General features: G+C 38.5%; 2 protein-coding genes across 2 annotated transcripts; one reads left to right on the forward strand and one right to left on the reverse strand.

Annotated features, from left to right (window-relative positions):
• The first annotated feature begins 1500 nt into the window (after window positions 1–1500).
• On the forward strand, window positions 1501–12902 carry ankmy2a (ankyrin repeat and MYND domain containing 2a). Its single transcript, XM_038710574.1, has 10 exons — window positions 1501–1567; window positions 2082–2146; window positions 6910–7048; window positions 7179–7277; window positions 7839–7999; window positions 8745–8959; window positions 9397–9532; window positions 9791–9919; window positions 11345–11474; window positions 12252–12902. Exons 1-10 carry the CDS (start codon window positions 1501–1503, stop codon window positions 12383–12385), a joined length of 1275 nt encoding a protein of 424 aa, XP_038566502.1. The 3' UTR covers window positions 12386–12902.
• Window positions 12903–14713: 1811 nt separating this feature from the next.
• LOC119898123 (leucine-rich repeat-containing protein 72) lies at window positions 14714–17123 on the reverse strand. Its single transcript, XM_038712285.1, has 7 exons — window positions 17109–17123; window positions 16929–17002; window positions 16781–16850; window positions 16599–16680; window positions 15946–16059; window positions 15718–15807; window positions 14714–15558 (listed from the first exon to the last, which is right to left on the reverse strand). Exons 1-7 carry the CDS (start codon window positions 17121–17123, stop codon window positions 15461–15463), a joined length of 543 nt encoding a protein of 180 aa, XP_038568213.1. The 3' UTR covers window positions 14714–15460.
• Between the last annotated feature and the right edge of the window lie 2585 nt (window positions 17124–19708).

The following is a 19708-nucleotide window of genomic DNA, read 5'->3' on the forward strand; positions in this document are numbered from 1 at the left end:
CTGGAGTCCATCAACAGATTTGGTCCCTCTGATTGTGTTTGGTTATTTTAATTAACAAAGAGAGACGTGCAGGGCCTGGACACATACATTTGTACAATCTAATGCAAGCTGTTGAAGGGGGACATGAACCAAAGACACTGTGTGGGGTGAAAGAGACAGGTGCATGCTAGACTGAAAACAATGGGTTTATCACCATCAGCAGTGGGAGCTGTGTCAAAATTTGTACTCCCTCTCAGAGTTATAACTCGGTCAATTCTGAACAATCTGACATGATACATGTCTGTGTGATGTCATTATCTCTGTGTCCATCTCAAACAATCGTCCATACATCTGCTTATCAATCAAAGATTTAGATGCTCTTCTCCAGAACTCCAGAACTTTATGACTGTGTAATGGATATGTTATTATACATTTATTTGTGAGAGTTTTACAGTAAGTACTTTCTATGCAGTTAGGAATTTTAGTGGCTCCCATCCTAGGGGCCAGGCTAGATAAATCTGTGGGGTCATAAATTATTAAAGGGAGAGGAAATAAAAATAAATTTTTGATACACAAATCATAAACAAATCGTTTTTAGACATGTCTAATTATTTTTTAGACTTTTCTCTAATCTGTGTGTTAAACATTGGCTAAATGTACATATTTGGGAAGTTTAGAGGGGAAATGTCTCTTTGGTGGGGCTGCTATTTACTCTTTGATATCATAAACATGACAAAGGCCCCCAACTAGACACTGCCTTTTCTAGGCTATATCTTAATCTGAAAAGTAACGTGTAACTTTAGCTTTCAAATAAATGTAGTGGAGTAAAAAGTACAGCATTTATTTCTGAAATGTAGTAAGAGTAGAAGTATAAAGTAGCCTAACATGTAAGTAAAGCACCTCAAAATTGTACTTAGGTGCAGTAATTGTGGAAATGTACATTTTTATAAGCTTAGCCTTCTCAATCATTGTTTATATTAAAGAATTATTGGAAATTTGACTCTTTAATTTCTTTATTGTGGCACGCAGACAGACACAGGTTATTATTCTGGATATAAATATACATAAGGAATGAACTCTGTCCATAAGGGGGACACCTTTTCTGACATGTGGTCCACTGAACTTCTCTATGAACTTTCTAGACTTCCGTGGAATTGATTCTTTCAGTGACAGCACGGGGGCGAGACCCGTTGTAACTGTGCAAATTTGAAAGTTTTGGGTTTAAGTAATTACTTGTACTGTTGTATCGTCTGCATATATATTTCAATATATCTCAGTTACACTATTTTGAAGAATCTGTTCGAGCTGCCGGTATATATTTTGAAGTATTCTTTCGCCGTGACTTACTCCCCCCCTGTTAACTGAACGCAGTGGTACAGTCCAAATGACAGCTCGACCTGAACTAGCCTCCAAACCTGAGCATCAGCAGGCTGTCAGAACCACGGAAAGCATAGTTTTAATCAAGAAGTGCTCGCTGTATTTGTGGTGTTATAGTCTAATTTCAAACTATTAATCACCAACATGTCTGCTCCTAAGAAGGGAAACTTGTCTTCAAGCGAAAAGGAATTGTTTGAGGTTATCACTGCAGGTAAGCCTCTTCAGCTAACGCTAATCCATCTAGAAACCTTACAGCTCTTCTTTGCTTGTATGATAAGTTACGTAAATAATATTACGAAATTATGTCAGCATAACACTTTTGCTGCTGCGTGACTGCCTTGTTAAATCATAGCAACTAACTTAAATGTGAGTTTGCATGCTAGGCTCATTTATTGCTAACGTTAGCTTACAGCTAATGATGTTTTAGTTACATGAGCAGCTTACTTGTGATAGCTTGCTGTCTTTTTATGCCCACCTCAGTGAACTCAACTTGCAGGACAAAATGCATGTTTTACGTTGTGTAGAGTATCTTTAGCAGTAACGTTGTTTATTATGTAACCATTAAATTATAACCGATACATTAATTCATGACAACTTATGTAAAAAAAAAAAAAAAAAAAAAAGAAGAAGTGAGCTTACTCCTGTAGATCTGCCAGTAAACTGCTAACGTTAGTAAAGATGGTGTTGTATTTATACTGCAATAATATTTAATTTTATACGCTTAGGAAATGTTCAAGAGGCCTCAAGGCTGCTGGGCTGTAAGGATGTTCGAGTCAACTGTTTGGATGAGGTAACAGAGCATTTCTTAGGAGTAAACTCTCAAAGCATTTGATGATTGCCTTTGATTTATCCTAATTCCCATGTCATGATGTTTTGCAATATTTGTAGTGTGTTTACTTTACATTTTAGTTGATTTATTTGCACATAAATTTACAAAAAATAATAAAGGATCAACAAAAGAGCTAGATGTGCTGGTGAGATTTAAAAAAACAAACCAAATGTAGATGGCAGCCAGGAGCAGACATAACTTGTATGGTTCTTGTTATAGCAATGATGCATCACTAAAACTGAGAGTTTTACAGTGGATTTGCCAGTCTTCCTAACTTATGTTGTATTATAACATATTTCATATTGGCCCTGCATCAAATGACCGGACTTTAAAAAAAAAGTTTGTCTTGTATTGGGAAAAACATTAGCTTGCATCTTTGACTTGAAGGTTATCATCAGTGCAAATGCATTAAATGTAAAAATGACACATTAGAGGGCACAAATTGAGGCTTGTCCTGCAAAGTATGTGTAGGTGCAGTTCAGGCCTGCAATCTGTTAGTTTTGTAGAAGGGAAAACATACTAAGGTCTTGAAGCAAAGCTCTTCCATGATTCAGTGACATATGTGAGGGACAAAAGGACTCATGAGTCACTACACTGAAGGGCTTTCGAGGAGGTCCTTAATGTCCTTCCTTCTGTCTGTCCCTCTTTCTTGTCCACCTCTCAAAATCAGGTGTTTGAGACGGATGTTCTTTTAATAGTCCAGTGCGTAATATTTAGGAGGATCTATTGACAGAAATGCAATATAATATACATAACTATGATTTCAGTGGTGTATAAAGACCTTGCATAATGAACAGTTATGTTTTTATTACCTTAGAATGAGCCATTTCTATTTAGATACACTGTGGGTCCTCTTACATGGAAGTTGCCACGTTGCGGCGCCATGTTTCTACAGTAGCCCAAACAGTAAAACTGCTCTACAGAGTGTGTTTCGCTACATGAAATATGTACAAAGAAGAAGAAGTCATATGGTTTGTTAGAAGAGAAGTGAAATTTGGACAAATGGATGACCACCCGTATTATTTAGCACAAGAGCTAACAGGGCGTATTGGCCACCTTAGTTTGTCCTTTGCGCTTGCAAAGGGAGGGTTGAGTGGGGGCTGAGCCGTTGTTTGCATTTGGCAAACCTTACCACTAGGTGCCACTTAAACTTACACACTGAACCTTTAAGTAATGGAAGCAGTATGAGTCTTTTCAGTACTTCAGTAGTTTCAGAACAGGAGGAAAAACATACCATCAAACTATGATGTAAAATGTGCTGTAAACATTGGCCTGGTTCGTTAGCAAACATATTGTACATTCCAGAAGATCTGCACATGGAGTTTAACTGCAGTTGTGATTTCTGTTTACACGCCGATAATCTTTGCATGTCCATTTAGCGTCATGCAGTCAATCACTAGAAAGCTGCCTATATAAATTGATAAGCCCTTATATTTTGTTGATGTAGAAGAAAAATAATGTCCAAACATTGAGAAAAGATTGGTGGGGGCAAACCCGAAGGAAAAATTAATAAACAAAATACAAGTGCATTTTAAAGTTAAATAAGTTTTCCTGTATGTGATATGTTATCAATACAGTGACAAAAGAACAGGCAAGGTGCAGTGCATGTAAAGATGAAACGACTAGTCAATTATTCAATTAGTGGATTGGCAGAAAAATAATTGGCATGTAATTTGATAATCCATCCATCGTCAATCGCTTATCCAGTATACAGGTTCGCGGGGGTATTTTGATAATCAGTTGTTTTATTTGATTTCACATTATTTGTCATTCTGTGGTTCCAGCTTTTCCAGTATGAGATATATTCTATCATATAAACATGTAAACTGATTAACTTTTGGACTGTTTGTCAGATAAAACAAGGTGTCTGAACATGCCACCTTTCGGCTGTAGTAAATATAAATATGTAAATATAGTTTTCACTATTATCTGAAATTTTATTGACAAAGTGATTAATTGATAATGGAAATAATAGTTGCATGTAAATCTGTTTAATCATAAAGGTCTTCATTAAGCCGACTGAATAGTTACACTTTACAGTACATATAATAACAGGTTTGATTATTATAACACAGACAAAGATAATGAAAAATCAGCAGTTTAAACTCTTTGTTATTATTATTATTATTATTGGGATATATAGTTGCCGATGTGTTTGGCACTGTAAAGTGTTTTTGACATTTATATTCAAAAATACTTTTATGTTTTGTAGTAACTTTTTTTTTTTTATATATAGTTTTTGCTGTGAATGTGTAATTGTATATGTAAATTAGGGCTGAAAAATTTTGGGGGAAAAAATAGAATTGCGATTTTTCTGCCAGATATTGCGATGATGATTCAATTTGCGATTATTAATAAAAAAAAAAAAGTTTAGCTAAAGTTCAATATTCACTGCCAGTCTATTTTTGACAGAAGACGCATCAAGCAACACAGAGCCGATGGACCAGGCAGGAAGTCAGCCACAGAACGGCAGAGAGAATCCGGTCGATTTTTCAAAATACAACACCCTGTGCAGATTCCGGATCGCAGTATCAACTATAAACACAGTTAAAACAGACAAAAAAGCAACAACTGAACAGATAAGCAAAATCTGAACAAGCCAGCAAAATCAGGCAGGCAAAACGCTCTTATTCTGAAATGCTCCATGTGGCTATGTAACGTTAGCCTGCAGACAGCTTAACGGGCTCACAGAGAGCTGTTATCCATAGTTGAAGCACACAAAATGACAAATTAACAACATGTCAACAGCGTGTAGGCTAAACGCTCCGCTGCTGAAACACTTGAGTGTGAGCTGATGCCGGACAAAACAGCGGCACAGCCGCTGCCTGTGTCAGTTCGAGTGGCGCCATGATCCCACATTTTCCTCTAGTGATGACCTAACCGTGTGTGTGACTCGGGAGGAACAGGTAGTCTCAGTGAGTGATTTGTTCATTTTCACGCATGCGTGAAGGATCTTGGACTGTTACGTTCACTCGTCACACGGCAGCAGCCTGGGCTCCGTCAGCACAGGAAACAGAATTGATTGACTCTCAACTGTGGGTCTGTTTGAGTCGTTCATTTGTCATGTGACCGCTCGGCGACAGGGCTGTGGTAAGCAGGCAGCACAGGAAACAGAGCTGATTAGTTCAAGACTCATAGCAACTGTGGGTCTCTAGGTCTGAGTCGTTTGTGGGGCAGGAATGAACGACTCGTTCATCGCTCACATGGGTCCTCCTCAGTCTTTCGTTCATTCTGCAGGCTGAGTTACTGCTAGCGCCAGAGAATGAGAGGCAGGTCGGCTGTCAGGTAACAGTCACTGGACTGACATTATATAGCTATTTTGTTTAATTATGTGACATTTTATAAAGCATACGTTATTACAGCGCAGTAATGTTGTGCTAAGTTATAGTTTTAACACAGCCGCACTGTAACTTTAGTCGTGCTAGTGTTTAACAGCTAGCAGGACTAACATTAACATTACTGCTAAAAGCTGATGAGAGTTGTTCTGGGTCCGCTCCACTTCAGAGCCCTGACACGGTTCTACTTGGAGCCGAATTATCTCAGAGGTCGTCTCCTCTCCAAAACAAACGGACCCGGTCATTAAAACATTAAAACTTACCACGTAGCAGCGTTAGCCATTTACAGAGCCAACGCTAACAGCTGATCCAGGTCCGCCAGAGAACGCAACTTTTTCTTTTTATTTACCAACGGAGCCGTGCTGTTGTTTCACAGCTCCTGACTGGTGAACAACCTGCAGTGTTTGAGAGTGAAGTGCTCCTGTGTGTTTCTCTGTCTGCAGAATCCGGACCTGATGTGGCCCATTCTGCGTCCAGACCTGCCTAACTGCTGCGTTTATATAATGTGTATTTCTTTGTTCCTCTCTCTGTGCTGGACTTCTTTTAAGAACTTGGTGGCTTGATCCAGATTGTTATTAAATTGGTTGAATTTTAGTGTGTTTATTCATATAGTGGATCAAGCTTATTACTTCTATATACGCAAATCTGATATTAATATTTTACTAATGGATAGGGACGATAGGCTACTGTATGAATGAGCACTTTAGAGATAATGTTAGTCATTATATACATAAGCCTTTATGTGGCTGGTCTGGTTGTATACTCGGGAAAGATTGTGAAAATGGAAGGATTTAGCCGGAATAGTGGTGATTGCATATAGACAACATATTTCTGTGGGTTTTACATGGTTTGAATTTGGTTGTGGGCCCAAGGGGTGAATTTGTGCATAATACTTGTGATTGAGTCAATTAAAGCGAACCATTCTGTGTTTGAGAACGGTGCTGTTTTTTAATCGCCCATTAGAGGGCTGCAGCACCGCAATAATCAGCCTAGTTCAAATGAACGAAAGGACTCAAAAAAAGATTAGTTCATTTTAATGAACGAGATTTGAAGATTCGAGTCTGTCAAAAGAGTCGAACTTGCCATCGCTATTTTCCTGTAGTTTCACGCTCTGATTGGTGAGTAGGACTGGAACAGGAGGCGCGTGGCGCTTGTGATTGGGTAGCAGGTCTGTCACACAAGGATGTCAACTGAATGAATCTGTAATTTGAATTTAATTTAAATGACTGTTTAAACCAGCTCAGATGCGCTGTTTAATTAACCTACACTTTAACTGCCGTCTTCACGATTAGCTAATCGCGTTCGTTCAAATCTCAATTTCAATTTGAAAATGATTAATCGTTCAGCCCTAATGTAAATCTTTGTAAATGTTTTTTGTCTTGTCCACAGTATGGGATGACCCCTCTGATGCACGCTGCTTATAAGGGGAAAGCGGACATGTGCAAGTTGCTGCTGCAACACGGAGCTGATGTGAATTGCAATGAACATGAGCATGGGTACACAGCGCTTATGTTTGCTGGTCTGTCAGGTATGAGATTAATGTAACAGGTGAAATATTTTAAATGTTGGGAGTTCATCATCACAGCGATGTGATTACAAGTCTGTTATTTTGGAAAGTCCTGTATTTGTTGTGACTCCTCTTCCTCTGTACCTTGTAGGTAAAACTGATATCACATGGATGATGTTAGACGCAGGGGCGGAAACAGATGTGGTCAACTCTGTCGGAAGGACCGCCGCTCAGATGTCCGCCTTTGTCGGTACGTCTGGATGTGACGTGCGCTCATTCAGACAACAGTCTAGTATTCTTAAGTCTTGTATCATCATACATACTAAGACGAGGGATCACACTCTTCTTTGTCTGTCAGGAAAATTAACCAAATGGATGCTTTTACCTTTGTTGGTCGAATAGTAGACAGGCTACAATTTACATGAACATAATTAGCGTATTTTGAATAGACTTTAGGCCAGAAACTGTACGGGTCTTTAAATTTATTTAGTTTAATTAAGCCCACTATTTGTTAGATCTGGTTTATTTGTCATTGCACAGTAGTTTAATCCTTACACCGTCAACTCTGTAATCATACAACTGTATTGGAAAAATATGCACAAATCTGAGTGAATAAACTGACCAACACATTTGGAAATAAGGTCTTGTTAGGTGAAAACCATTGGTTTCTCGGTTAGAATTTGTTTGCACTAACGCAAACTGTTATTCTAGTTTTGCACTTAAGAAGCATGTAACTTGCTCTGATTAAACATCGACATGTGACATTACACTCACGTTGAAATATAAACCGTCTTCTCTCTTCTCTCCTCAGGGCAACACGACTGTGTCACGGTGATTAACAACTTCTTCTCCCGTGCCAGACTGGATTACTACACCAAGCCCCAGGGTTTGGAGAAGGAACCCAAGCTGCCTCCCAAACTGGCCGGACCCCTCCACAAGGTCATCATGAGCACCAACCTGAACCCAGTCAAGGTAGGATGCCGCTGGACATCAAGCTCTCCACCCTCCCTAATCCAACCATCATTTGATGTCTCCTTGTACATTTCTGGGCAATATTAACTGTAGAGAAATATTCATCATCTGGATGAGTGTTGCTTAGTACCAGGCGATACTTTCACTGATTCTATTCGTTCATGTAATCAAAGAAGTAATCATGTGCTGCAGTGATTAGTTGGATTGGAAACCAGCATGCTCTTGGGCCTCTCGGGCCATGCACGAGAGCACAATATGACTGAGGTGCTATTTTTATCTTTGGTTTTTGTTGAGTCCGACAATGTTATAGGAGTGCTTTGCTGATGAGTACTGGAAAATCAAGGTACATCCATGATTAATAAAGAATCCTGTAAATCCAATATTGAGATGAGGTAGTCCTGATAATTCATGATGTCAACTATGGCCTCGTTAAACCAGAGATGTTAAAGAGATCTAGTACTTACTTCAGGAGAAACTGTGAGCAAAATCTATGAAAAAATCCAAGTCAATGTTCAAATTGCCCAAACATTTACATTGTAAGGCTTTCGAAAAAGGAGGCATCAAATCTGATCTGCTGCAAGTTTAAGAATGCTAATAAGCTTAATATTTTTGTTGAGATTTCATATATAAAGTATGACAATGCTAAATCATTTAGAATACAATTTTAAAAAAGTGGTTGTACTACACTGTCTTAGTAGGTTTCTGTTACAAATCTAACTTGATAAGTATCTCTGGTCTATTCCAGATGGTGATGCTGGTGAAGGAGAACCCCCTGCTGGCAGAGGTGGAGGCTCTGGAAAAATGCCGCAGGGTGATGGAGCTCATCTGTGAGAAGTGCATCAAGCAGCAGGACATGAACGAGGTGCTGGCCATGAAGATGCACTACATCAGCTGCGTGCTGGGAAAGTGTGCTTCCTTCCTCAAGGACCGCGAGGACAAGCTGGAAGGCCTCATCAAGAGGTGAATCCATACGTTTTTCCTTTTTTACCAACAGACCATATTGAGGTTTTTAAAAATACTGTTATAGTATCCATTTACAGAAATAAGACATAATTTGGTCAAATCTTTACCAAGAAAGTTATTTTCACAACTCATCAGTTACTGATGTATTTGTTGAGCTGCCCACATCAAACTGTTTGACTAATATTTCCTCACATATACCCTTCCTCTTGTGGGATAAATGCAAGCTTGCAGTCTAAGAAAAGTCTTCTCTTTACCAGTAATTGAAAATTACAAAATGAATTGTTTTGTCATTGTAACCAAGACAAATCTGATTGGACCTCTGTCTGTTCCTGCAAAGTTTCCTTAAGCTCTATTGACCATTGTAACGAGATGTGCATTTATATTATAAAAGTGCTCCTTTAAAATTTTTGATTTCCTTATTCCTTGTCCTGCAGTTTGCTGAAGGGTCGAGACAGCGATGGTTTTCCTGTGTACCAAGAGAAGTTTATCAGAGAGTGCATTCGCAAGTTTCCTTATTGTGACGCTACTCTGCTGCAGCAGCTGGTGCGGAGTATCGCCCCTGTCGATATTGTGAGTCTGGATGAAGGATAAAAACGGTTTAGAAATAATTATATCCAACAATGTGTTTAAACCCAATATTTTGCTGCTGTTACACAGTTTTGGGTATGTGAGTGTTTGATGACTTGCGTAAACCGAGAACTTGTCTCTTTTAGTGGATTTGTATAAGTGTCATCTAAATGGAACTTTCTGTGTTTTGTTGTGTGATGTCTAACTGTTTTTCTTCTGTCCCTTTCTTTCTTTCTTTCTTTTTTCTTCCCATCATCGCAGGGTAACGACCCCACAGCGCTGTCGGTGCTGACTCAGGCCATCACAGGTCAGGTTGGCTTCATGGACGCAGAGTTTTGTACGTCCTGTGGAGAGAAGGGAGCCGAGAAAAGATGTTCAATTTGTAAAATGGTGAGTGTCAAAACTGCAGTAATATCTATCTATATGTAGAACAATGTAGTCTTTTCTACTTGTGCAACAAGTTCATTGTTTTTAGAGTGCAACTTATCTGCAGTAAACACCCTTGTAAAACAATGACGATCTTCCAGAGCAAAAAATTTTTATTTTTTTTAACGTTGCATTTATTTTTTGCCTTTTATTAATGGAGTGAGAAGGTGAGGGAGAGAGAGATGCAACAAAAGGTCCCCAGACTTTGTGTTGGACCATATTTAACAAGCGTAGATTTATATTTTTATTGGTAATATGTTCATTAAAGGCTTTTATGTGGATGGAAAATTGTAAACTTTTTGCTTTCATTCAAATAGAAATGGTAAAATGCAAACTGTAAATTTAAATCTGGTAATTCTTCTCTCTTTTGTAAATGATAAATGAATGCCTTTTTAAATAGCTATTTCCCTCTCATTCACACGCGCACATAACGATGGCACCGAGCTACCATGCAAGCTGCTGACCATTGGGAGCAATTTGGGGTTTAGGCTCTCGTCCAAGGACACTTCCACATTTGGAAGGAGCTGTAGATGGAACTGCCAACCCTGTGATCAGTGGACCACCACAACTGCCCCATTGTTTGTGGCTTTCTTACAGTTACACGGACCCAGAGTTACAGCAGATTTATTATTGAGAATTTCTATCTCATGAAGGAGCGTTTCTATTTTACCCCGTGCAGCTTTTCCAGCATTTACTGTACTGGCTTAGCAGCACAGTCAACTCACAGACCAATGGCATGTGTTCCAGTCGTCCCATGTGATGCTGCTCAGCCTATCTGTGCATTCCAATAAGCATTGCGAGTCAAGTGCGCGAATGAGAAACACACAGGGAGAGAGGAGACGAAGAGAAAAGAGACGTCACATGGCTTTTAATCAAGAATGTGCAGATTCTTACATGTACATTCTTCCCACGGGCAGTTCAAAACCAGAATATCTCATAGATCTCCAGTACTAGCCAGAGCTCACGTTTCTCACTGAACAAGAGAAGTGGTAGCTATATAAGAGGGAATGAAAGAGAAGAGGAGGCATTAAAGCTGTTCATTTGTTAAGATGTGTTGAGTGTTTATCATAAAATTGGTTGAGACTAAACTTCAATCACTTCATGCTACACTTTTTATTTCATTGTTTTCTAAATTCAAGTTTTTAAGATGCACATAAAAAAAACTTTACTTTACTGAAATTCTGAATTTATTAAAAGAGTAGAGACTATTTATTATCCCTCCAGTTTGATATGAAAACTCACAGTTTACTAGAAACATACGTTGATACAGCTATACGTCATGGCACCGACTGGTCATGCAGTTAGTGGTTATGATATTCCGGACCTTTGCTTCGGGAAACGTTCTCCATCTGGAACGCTTTGAATTTTAATCGAATACCCCTGCACTAGGTGATCTACTGTGGCCAAGCCTGCCAAAAGATGCACTGGTTCACCCACAAGAAGGTTTGTAAGACGCTTCAAGAGCAGCGAGAGAAGCAGGAGGCAGAATCAGCCAAACTGAGGATGCAGCAGAGCAAAGGTACTTCATCGATCTATGAGACAAAATATGATGGAGAATAAAAGTCAACAGGGTTAACACTCGTTTCAAATACACAGATTACCATCCAAAGAGTGTTATATGGTAAGGGGTGATTTCTTCATAATAATAAAAGGCACAGAAAGACAAACAGCGTCTACAAGAAGGTCATTTAACTAGCAAATATCTGAAATTAATTTCAGACTCACTGCAAATTCACTTTACCCAGTGATGGATGAGAACATCCTTCAAATCGTAATTGTTACTGTTAGGAAATCTACTAGAAGAGCTTGCACATTGAGCAAAAATTTTTTATTGTCTTTTTTGGATTGTAAATATAAATTAATAATAAATAAATATGTTTTTTATCTTATTAGGAAAAAAATGGACATTTTCATTTTTCTTTTATGAAGTGTTATTAAAATAGGTAAAAATCTGATAAAAGAATATACCATAGTGAAAATACTGCAGTTTAACTATTTACTGAAAACATAAATGTGGGATGCATGAGGACATTAAATTAAAATCCGGGTGAAATTGTTTTAACAACCTTTAAATTGAAAACAGTGACCCATAAAAATCTATTGGAATGATGGTAAAGCCTGAGAGAGATAGAGATATAGATAGATATATATATATATATATATATATAGATATATATATATATATATTGTTTTTTTTAAAAGCTTTATGAAAGCTTCTTTATACAAGTCAAATGCCTTGATTACATTCAGTGTAAAAGCACAGTCAGACCTAACTATTATCACCTCTGTGTTTCAGAGGAAAGTGAAGCAGTGCAGGAGGCCACAGACTCCATGCAGGACCTCTCGGTGGAGACCAACAGTGAGGTCGCCTCCTCAGACTCCGCAGCAGAATCCTCAAACTCCACTTCGGTCCCAGCTACTGACAACTGAGGAACATCTGACAGTCAGCAGCCACCTCCTCCAGAACACATCGATTCATCACAGACAGAGAGCAGACTGGCAGTGAGACTGAAAGCCAGACAAGGACTGGTCCAGCAGGAGACTAGAACCCATATTTATTATCAAGCAGAGACTCTCAACAGACATGTGAAGAAGGTTTGTGCCACAGCTGTCATCATTTTGTCATTTTTATATTTTAATTTTTTCAGATGATAATGTCATATGATGTGAATGTGAACATTGCACAACCTGATGTGTTTGCGGTAGAGGTCACGGGGAGGACTTGTGTGTAAAGTAAAGAGCTAATGGTTCACATCAATGATGGAATGTAATTCTGCCTTAAGAACTTGTAGCAACCTGTGTGGGAAAGAAGTGACTGTCTAGCCAATCAGAGCTTTTGTTTGTTTGCAACTTTTTTTTTTTTTTTGGTACTGATAACCTCATGGCAGATTGAGTGGATAGCATGGCTGCACAATACTGACCAAAAATATATTTTTTTAAATATAAACAACATAAACATGAATTTATTTTTAGTGCATCGTGAAAGATTCATTCTCAGGATTTTCAGAACTATAACAAACGAAAGATGTTTCTCCCCCCAAAATGCAACATCACTGGTGTACACAGCACAAGAACACCATGTCCCGGACAAAACTTCTGTAGAATGGTTTTGATATTCTTTGATTTATTGTGCAGCCTGAATGGACAGAGACGAGTCAAACGAGACTTTGTGTCTGATAAACACTGATTTACAAAATGTCAAACACACTGACCTTAATCACGTTAAATCAACGGTTCTCAACTGGGAGAGCGTAGAGCCACTTCAGGGGGGTCGTGGATGTTGAGCAGACCTAAAGTCGTGTGAAGATGATTCATGTGGTGACATAAACAAACAAAAGTGCTCTGATGCTAGCAAGGCTCTTTTGCTAACCTGAATCTTGTTTACTTCAATCGTATACATTGTTAATGATCAATAAAAATCAAGTCCACTTTTGCTGGGGTGGGGGGGACATGAACCTTTTTGGGCATCTGAAGGGGGGCATGACAGAAAAAGTCTGAGAACCACTGCATTAAATAAAGACCAACTTCATCCAAGTGTCCATTAATGACTGAATTGATTTTTGGAGGAGATTTTCATATTTTATCAGTCTTCTCTTCATTTTTCTACATATTTCCAATCTTTATTATCTCTGAGTTAGTGTTATGATCTGTCACGGCTCCAAAAGCATCACAGAGGTTCCTGTTTATTCGGAACGTGTATAATTTAGTGCAGTCCAATACAGCATTTCTGCAACAAATCTTTGTGATGCCTGTAATGTTGATTTTCTGTGACTCTGCCCCCAAACCCGCCTCCCCCATAAGAATGGATTTTGTATCTCCTATTATTATTTGTTTTACTTGGAATCGGGGGATAATCATGCTCTTATTTTTGGAACTACAGTTTCCATAATTTGGTGGCTTTGGGGCATGAAACATGTGCTAACTAAGTTGCTATTAGCAGTTCCTGTTTGCAGTGTATCCATAGATATACAGACAACTATCGCAGGATTAGTTTGATACTGAAGAAAACTTAAAAACATGAGAATTCTCAGACAAACTCTGGAGTTATCAGGAGTATCTTTTTGTTCTATTTTTTCTTTGAATTTCAACAGATTTATTTATATTACATATACACATTACATATATATTTACATTCGAACCATTATTTACCTGTGTCAATACTCTCTTAGTTTTATCCTGAATTGTACAGCATTTTTGTAAAGTTTGTTTCAATATGAGCTCTATTAATTATCATTGATCATTCTTCTAATGTTTAATAATGACGACTTAGACATTGTTTGATACCGCGATGATAGTTTACATGTGATGGGCGCTGTAAATAGCCACAGCCGTGTGTAGTGTTCGCACATAATGACAGCTGTTCTGGGGCCTCATTTCCAGGATCACAACTGCGAATTATGAAACTTACTCTCTCAAATAATGAGATGAACAGTAGTACAAATTATGGTTAAACAGACGCTGCGTTCAATCACTCACTCTGGCAGATACGCGTGCATAGTTTAATATAGCGTTATCACATGTTCATTGTTGTAGAACTGTCAAGTGTCCTTTTCAATGTCAAATACAATCACATGAATTGAAGGCTATTCAAATATATTGTTCAGGGAAGCACATTTTCAGAAGGCTATGGCTCGGGGGCCAGACATTTTCCTAAGCTGCTATTCTCATTATGTAGATACACTTGCCACATTTTCAAATTTTTTATTTAGCTACATTGCAAAAGTAGCCTAATCATAAACTTAAAAAGAAAAGAAATAAACCTGCTTAATTTCATTTTCTTTCCAACACAAGCTGTGATGTGGCCCATATGAGACACATAATGACATATGAAACAAGTGTATTCTTAAACACATCGTGTCAGCCAGTTGGCATCTAGTTTGGTAAATTCTGACATCTCTTACCGAGCTACATCACAGCATTTCCTCTAAACATTCACAACCTTCTGTCTTGTTTTCTGTGTACTTCTCCATCTTCAATTAACTAATTCACCTATTTCAAACATACATCACCTGACATCCATTCAGTATTCTCCAGTTCCCTTTAACATTCATAAATCAGAAAACTATCGTAGATTCAGGTGTGTTAGGTGAAGAGCTGGCCACAGAGGTCTGGTAAGCTCACTTCTTTCTAACTCCACATCACCAGATTGTTTCCATTTTCAAACTTATCGTCTTCAGCCCCAACCGATGTTTGTCAGATTTCATGCAGCTCCGTCTGGAGTAACAAAATGCTTTGCACAACTTGTACAATCTGTAAACAGACTGAGGTGTAATATTGGTGGAGTTCCCCTTTTATCCACTGGAGTATTGAAAAACAGACATTCCCATCTGGTCATTGTGTCTGTAAAGAATTATCCATTGAATATTTACAAATGTTACCAAACTATTACCTATACTAAGAAATTTTATCTCTTTATGTGGTTTACCCCAGAGTAAGCTGGACAATAAAATGTGTTATAATGTGTTTTGACGGGACTATTTGCATAACATCCTCACTGCTTGTGGACTACGTTGCCCGTCTGCAGAAGGCCACAGTCTGGAGGACACGATGACGCTCCTGGTTGTGCATTTGGAAGGACCACCTCCTCTCCTTTGACTTCACCTCTAAAAACAGACCATACTGTAAATCTTAACAAATTTTAACAGATTAAATAAAAAAACAAATAAAAACCACACACAAGTAGTATTTTGAGACAAAATTTGACAGGCTTGATGTTTTACAGGTCAGAGAAGCACGCCCCTCTGAATGTCTATAGATCTTACCTTTTCCATCTAACACCTGGATAGAAGGCAAGCAGTGTATCACATGGTGGCGATACCCAGGTTCATGGGAGATGGGATTGAGGAAAAAAGCTGCAAAGACGCCCTCATATTTAAAAGATACAACACATTATAGACATAGATATATTCTGAGCCTGTGGGTATCAGTGGACTGTCTGTCTATTTATTAAGGGTATTGCAGGTGTGCCCTGACTGAGATTCGTCACTCACTAGCAGTTTGGAGCTGCTGTATCCTCCTGAGCTCGTGCATCGTGTCCTCCAGCCCTCTGATCTGGTTGTTGTGCAGAAAAATAAGTCGGAGGCAAGTCAGATGATTCAGAGTCCCTATGAGACCGGGAGGGATACATTCAGAGGGGATGTTGATCTCGATAGCCTTTTAAGGTTTATTTATCTAGGTCACATGTTGTTAACTCGTCTTCAACACTGGACTGTTTAGCATTCATTCAGCTGCACAAATTAATACCTGATATATTCAGTCAGTGAGCAGACTCACTGTGGTTTGAAGGAACATTAAGTGCGTCTTTCAACAAGTAGGGACTGCAAAGACATAAATATGGAAATGCCATAAAATAGAAATGTCCTCCCAAACGTACATTGAAAAGTGAGTCCAAAAAGTAAAGTGTAAAAACTAAAATCTATCTCATATCATACTGCCACAGGTCAGTAAAAACATACAGTACATTTTAACCCCTTTATAACTATATTTAAAGGTGTCTTATGATCAAGGTTAGAGAAGCATGACATTATTTTCCCTGCTGGTGTTTTTCAGGGATTCAAACCTCCCAGCCAGAGGCCCATTTATATTCGCCTTCTGCCACACTTTTCACACTATCTTCACATTCAGAGGAGAAATACAAATTCACCAGAAATAGACTTGATGTTGTTATTGTGGAGGTAAAGTTCAGTCAAGCAGCAGTTGAGGGAACGGCAGCTGAGCTCTCTGATCTGAAAGGATTAAAATACAAATAGATTAGTCCTCCTCTCAATTTTAAACTTCCAAAAACCATCCTGTTGCTGAAATACACCAAGCTTTACAGAAGCCTACCTTGTTGTTATTCAGCCTCAACTCCCTCAGAAAGCGAAATCTTGATAAGTCTGGGACACTGGTGAGTTTTCTGTTCAGCAACATAGAAAATGTTAATCTCTGTCTTAATTTGGTTTGTTTTAAATGCCAAAAGAAAAGTTTGTCTTACTTTGTGGCAAGGCTGAGTTGGCAAACATCAACGTCTCTCCTTATTCCACACCTCTGAAGAGAGTCCTTTATGTCCTGTATTTAGTGTGAGAGAAGAAGAAAATACAGATGAAAAGTAACAAATGACATTCATGTACCTTTGAAATCCAGGGTTTTAAAGTTTAAAGAGAAAGCTGTCTACCGTGGCCGCCTCCATTTTCTTGTCACCTTTGGATTTTCACAGCCACACCTGTTGCCTGGAAACTCCTGCTTAAAATCACAACAAACAAATAACTCTTCTCTTGAGTTTCAAATTTCTTTTTTATGTTGGTTTGTCCTTCATGCACGGATTGTGGTAGATTTGGGTATTTTTCTGTTAACTTTGGTGCAGATTACAGATTAAATATTTGCATCATTAATTTGCAAAGATCCAGCAGAGGGCAATGTTTCACCAAAATTGACAGGCAACAAGGTGGCGTAGTGTAGTTTTCAGGTTTGTTCACATTCTAGCTCCTAATAATGTGCAATGGAGGCCCCAAACATTTTCTCTTTCCATTCAAGTCAAACGGCTGATTTCCCTGATACGCACTTTTAACTACAGAAAGAAGTAGAATATCAGTAAAAACTGTTTTTGCAGTGATTCTCAGAAATGAATCTCCACACTTCCCGGCCCTCACTGTAATGTCCTCTTTCAACAGAGGTATTGTCATATAGCTGAAGCCTCCAGAGGTGGAAAATAACGTGATACATTTATTAATATTGTATTTACTGTAATTTGAGCTCCTGATTTGAATACATTGAATTTAGGAGACTTTCTACTTTTCTACATTTAAAAGGGAAACATTGTACTTTTTGTTGCTGGCCTGACTTTCTCCAAAATTTAAAAAAGTGCCTACCAATGCTTCACTAATAACCACATTGTATCTTGATTGTTTAATGGTGTACACAAACAAATCAATTAACAATTTGTGGTTTTAGAGGGCATTATGTACTGGAACAAATTCTTGATCAACCACAGTTTAGCCATACACAGCACATCTGTGCAGCAACTCTGGCTGTAGCACATAATTCCCTGTAAAACAACACATTTTTTACATTTCTGTTTGTGTGCAGATGGCAAATGATATACAATGGTCTATTTAAGCTTTACAAGTGCTGGTAGGTACTTTTGTTTTTTAAATTCAGACAATCCCAGGCTAGCTAGCTAGTTTCCCTTGCCAGTATTAATGCTAAGCTAGGCTATTTTACATTTACGAGTTTCTTGTGAGTTAAGCTTTGCCAGTTTACACTGCAGTAATATGAGTTTATACACTAACATAACACATCTGGCATATATCAAGTTTCTGGTATTTCATTTACATACATGCTAATGTCACGAATATGATATCCAGAATGATGTCTGTGCTCTTAATTTGTACAGCAGTCAGGAGGAGTATGATATAGGCCTATTTTCTTTTATAATGGTAGCCAGAGTGTGGCATGTGATTAAAAAAAGCTGTTCTGGGAATGTAAGGATGAGTGCTGCACACAAATTCACCTCTACTTAAGTCCGCACATAAGCATTCATGACATTGTGCCAATGGGTTTTCTACACCCCTGCTGTGCAAATCTTTGATTGTTTGTAAAAAGGGAACTCCATCAATAGCTCCATATAGTGCAAAGACATACATACATGCAAACACATTTCACAAAATGTTCACAACATATCACTGCTGTTGGTTAAAAAATGTTTATCTCTTAAATATCTGCTTTTCAGGAACTTTGAAAGCATAATGACTTAAAGAAATGATCTTATAGACATTTAGAGTTGTCTCTACACACTTCTACAACCTCTAGAGGCACATGTAAATATATAAAATTGAAAATTTACTATTATTTATTGGAGCATGGTGCTGCATTTCATTCTTGACCTTGGAATTAGTACATGTTACAAAATAACCTCAACAAAGTCCAAGCCTTTTTTTGGAGGTTTTTAGTAAGTGGTCTTTGTTAGCGAGTTGAAAAGATTCAGGTGTCATCATGTGACTCGCGTGGGGGGTGAGTTTGTAACCTATTGCTTCCGTTCAAAATATCTTTGCCACCAGATGTGATGAATAGCTTCAACAATTATGTCACATGAAGACACCCGAGCCAATTCTGTTTGCTAACGAAGACCATGCAATGTGCTGGGAAAAGCTCCTAAAAAGGCTTGTAAGTGACCTTTGAGTTGAGATTACTTTGTCATGCATACTGTAATTATGTTTGTATGTCCACCAGTACCATGCACATATGCAACCCACAAATTAAACAAAGCATTCAAAAGAACGATGAGTATCTTGATACTTAACAATACTACTAATAAAAGAACCACTGATTGTCATATAGGATCAATCTCAGGGAATAACATCCTCCTTCCATTGTTTGTCTTCCGTTGGGATCTTTTCCAAAATCTGTTGCCACGATGACCTTTCTTTCTTGGCTTTGTTCCAAGTGTTGTGCATTCCTTTTGTTCCCCTCCGGTCGCCCTCGACACACCTCACATTAGTGCATGTGGGCGCTTCCTGATCATGCACACACTCCCGCCATGCTGCTTGTCAATATGCTATTAACCCAGCTACCTTTCATTTCCCATGAGGGTTAGGGGCAACCGAATTCCTGCTGCTGAGTTTCACTGCTGCTACTTGTTTGCAGTGAGCTCTAAGCTTTCTGTTTCTTTACAGAGTGACAGCACAAAAGCTGGCGCCTATCATATTCACTTTTCTGCATTCATGTAACCCGGTCCCATAAGAAGCCCACAGGGGCGTCGAAGTGTAAATAGTCTTC

Source organism: Micropterus salmoides, unplaced genomic scaffold, assembly GCF_014851395.1.
Source record: "Micropterus salmoides isolate LMB-PRFRI ecotype aquatic unplaced genomic scaffold, ASM1485139v1 Ms_hic_scaffold_11, whole genome shotgun sequence".
Taxonomy (NCBI): domain Eukaryota; kingdom Metazoa; phylum Chordata; class Actinopteri; order Centrarchiformes; family Centrarchidae; genus Micropterus; species Micropterus salmoides.

Excerpts from the sequence above, each read along its gene's own strand:
- ankmy2a (XM_038710574.1), top strand. The coding sequence starts at position 1,501 with ATGTCTGCTCCTAAGAAGGGAAACTTGTCTTCAAGCGAAAAGGAATTG. Across the intron at positions 7,049-7,178 it reads TATGTTTGCTGGTCTGTCAG|GTAAAACTGATATCACATGG; the intron begins GTATGAGATTAA and ends TGTACCTTGTAG. Across the intron at positions 7,278-7,838 it reads TCAGATGTCCGCCTTTGTCG|GGCAACACGACTGTGTCACG; the intron begins GTACGTCTGGAT and ends TTCTCTCCTCAG.
- LOC119898123 (XM_038712285.1), bottom strand. Across the intron at positions 16,060-16,598 it reads CAACATCAAGTCTATTTCTG|GGACTCTGAATCATCTGACT; the intron begins GTGAATTTGTAT and ends CCGGTCTCATAG. Across the intron at positions 15,559-15,717 it reads CCAGGTGTTAGATGGAAAAG|AGGTGAAGTCAAAGGAGAGG; the intron begins GTAAGATCTATA and ends GTCTGTTTTTAG.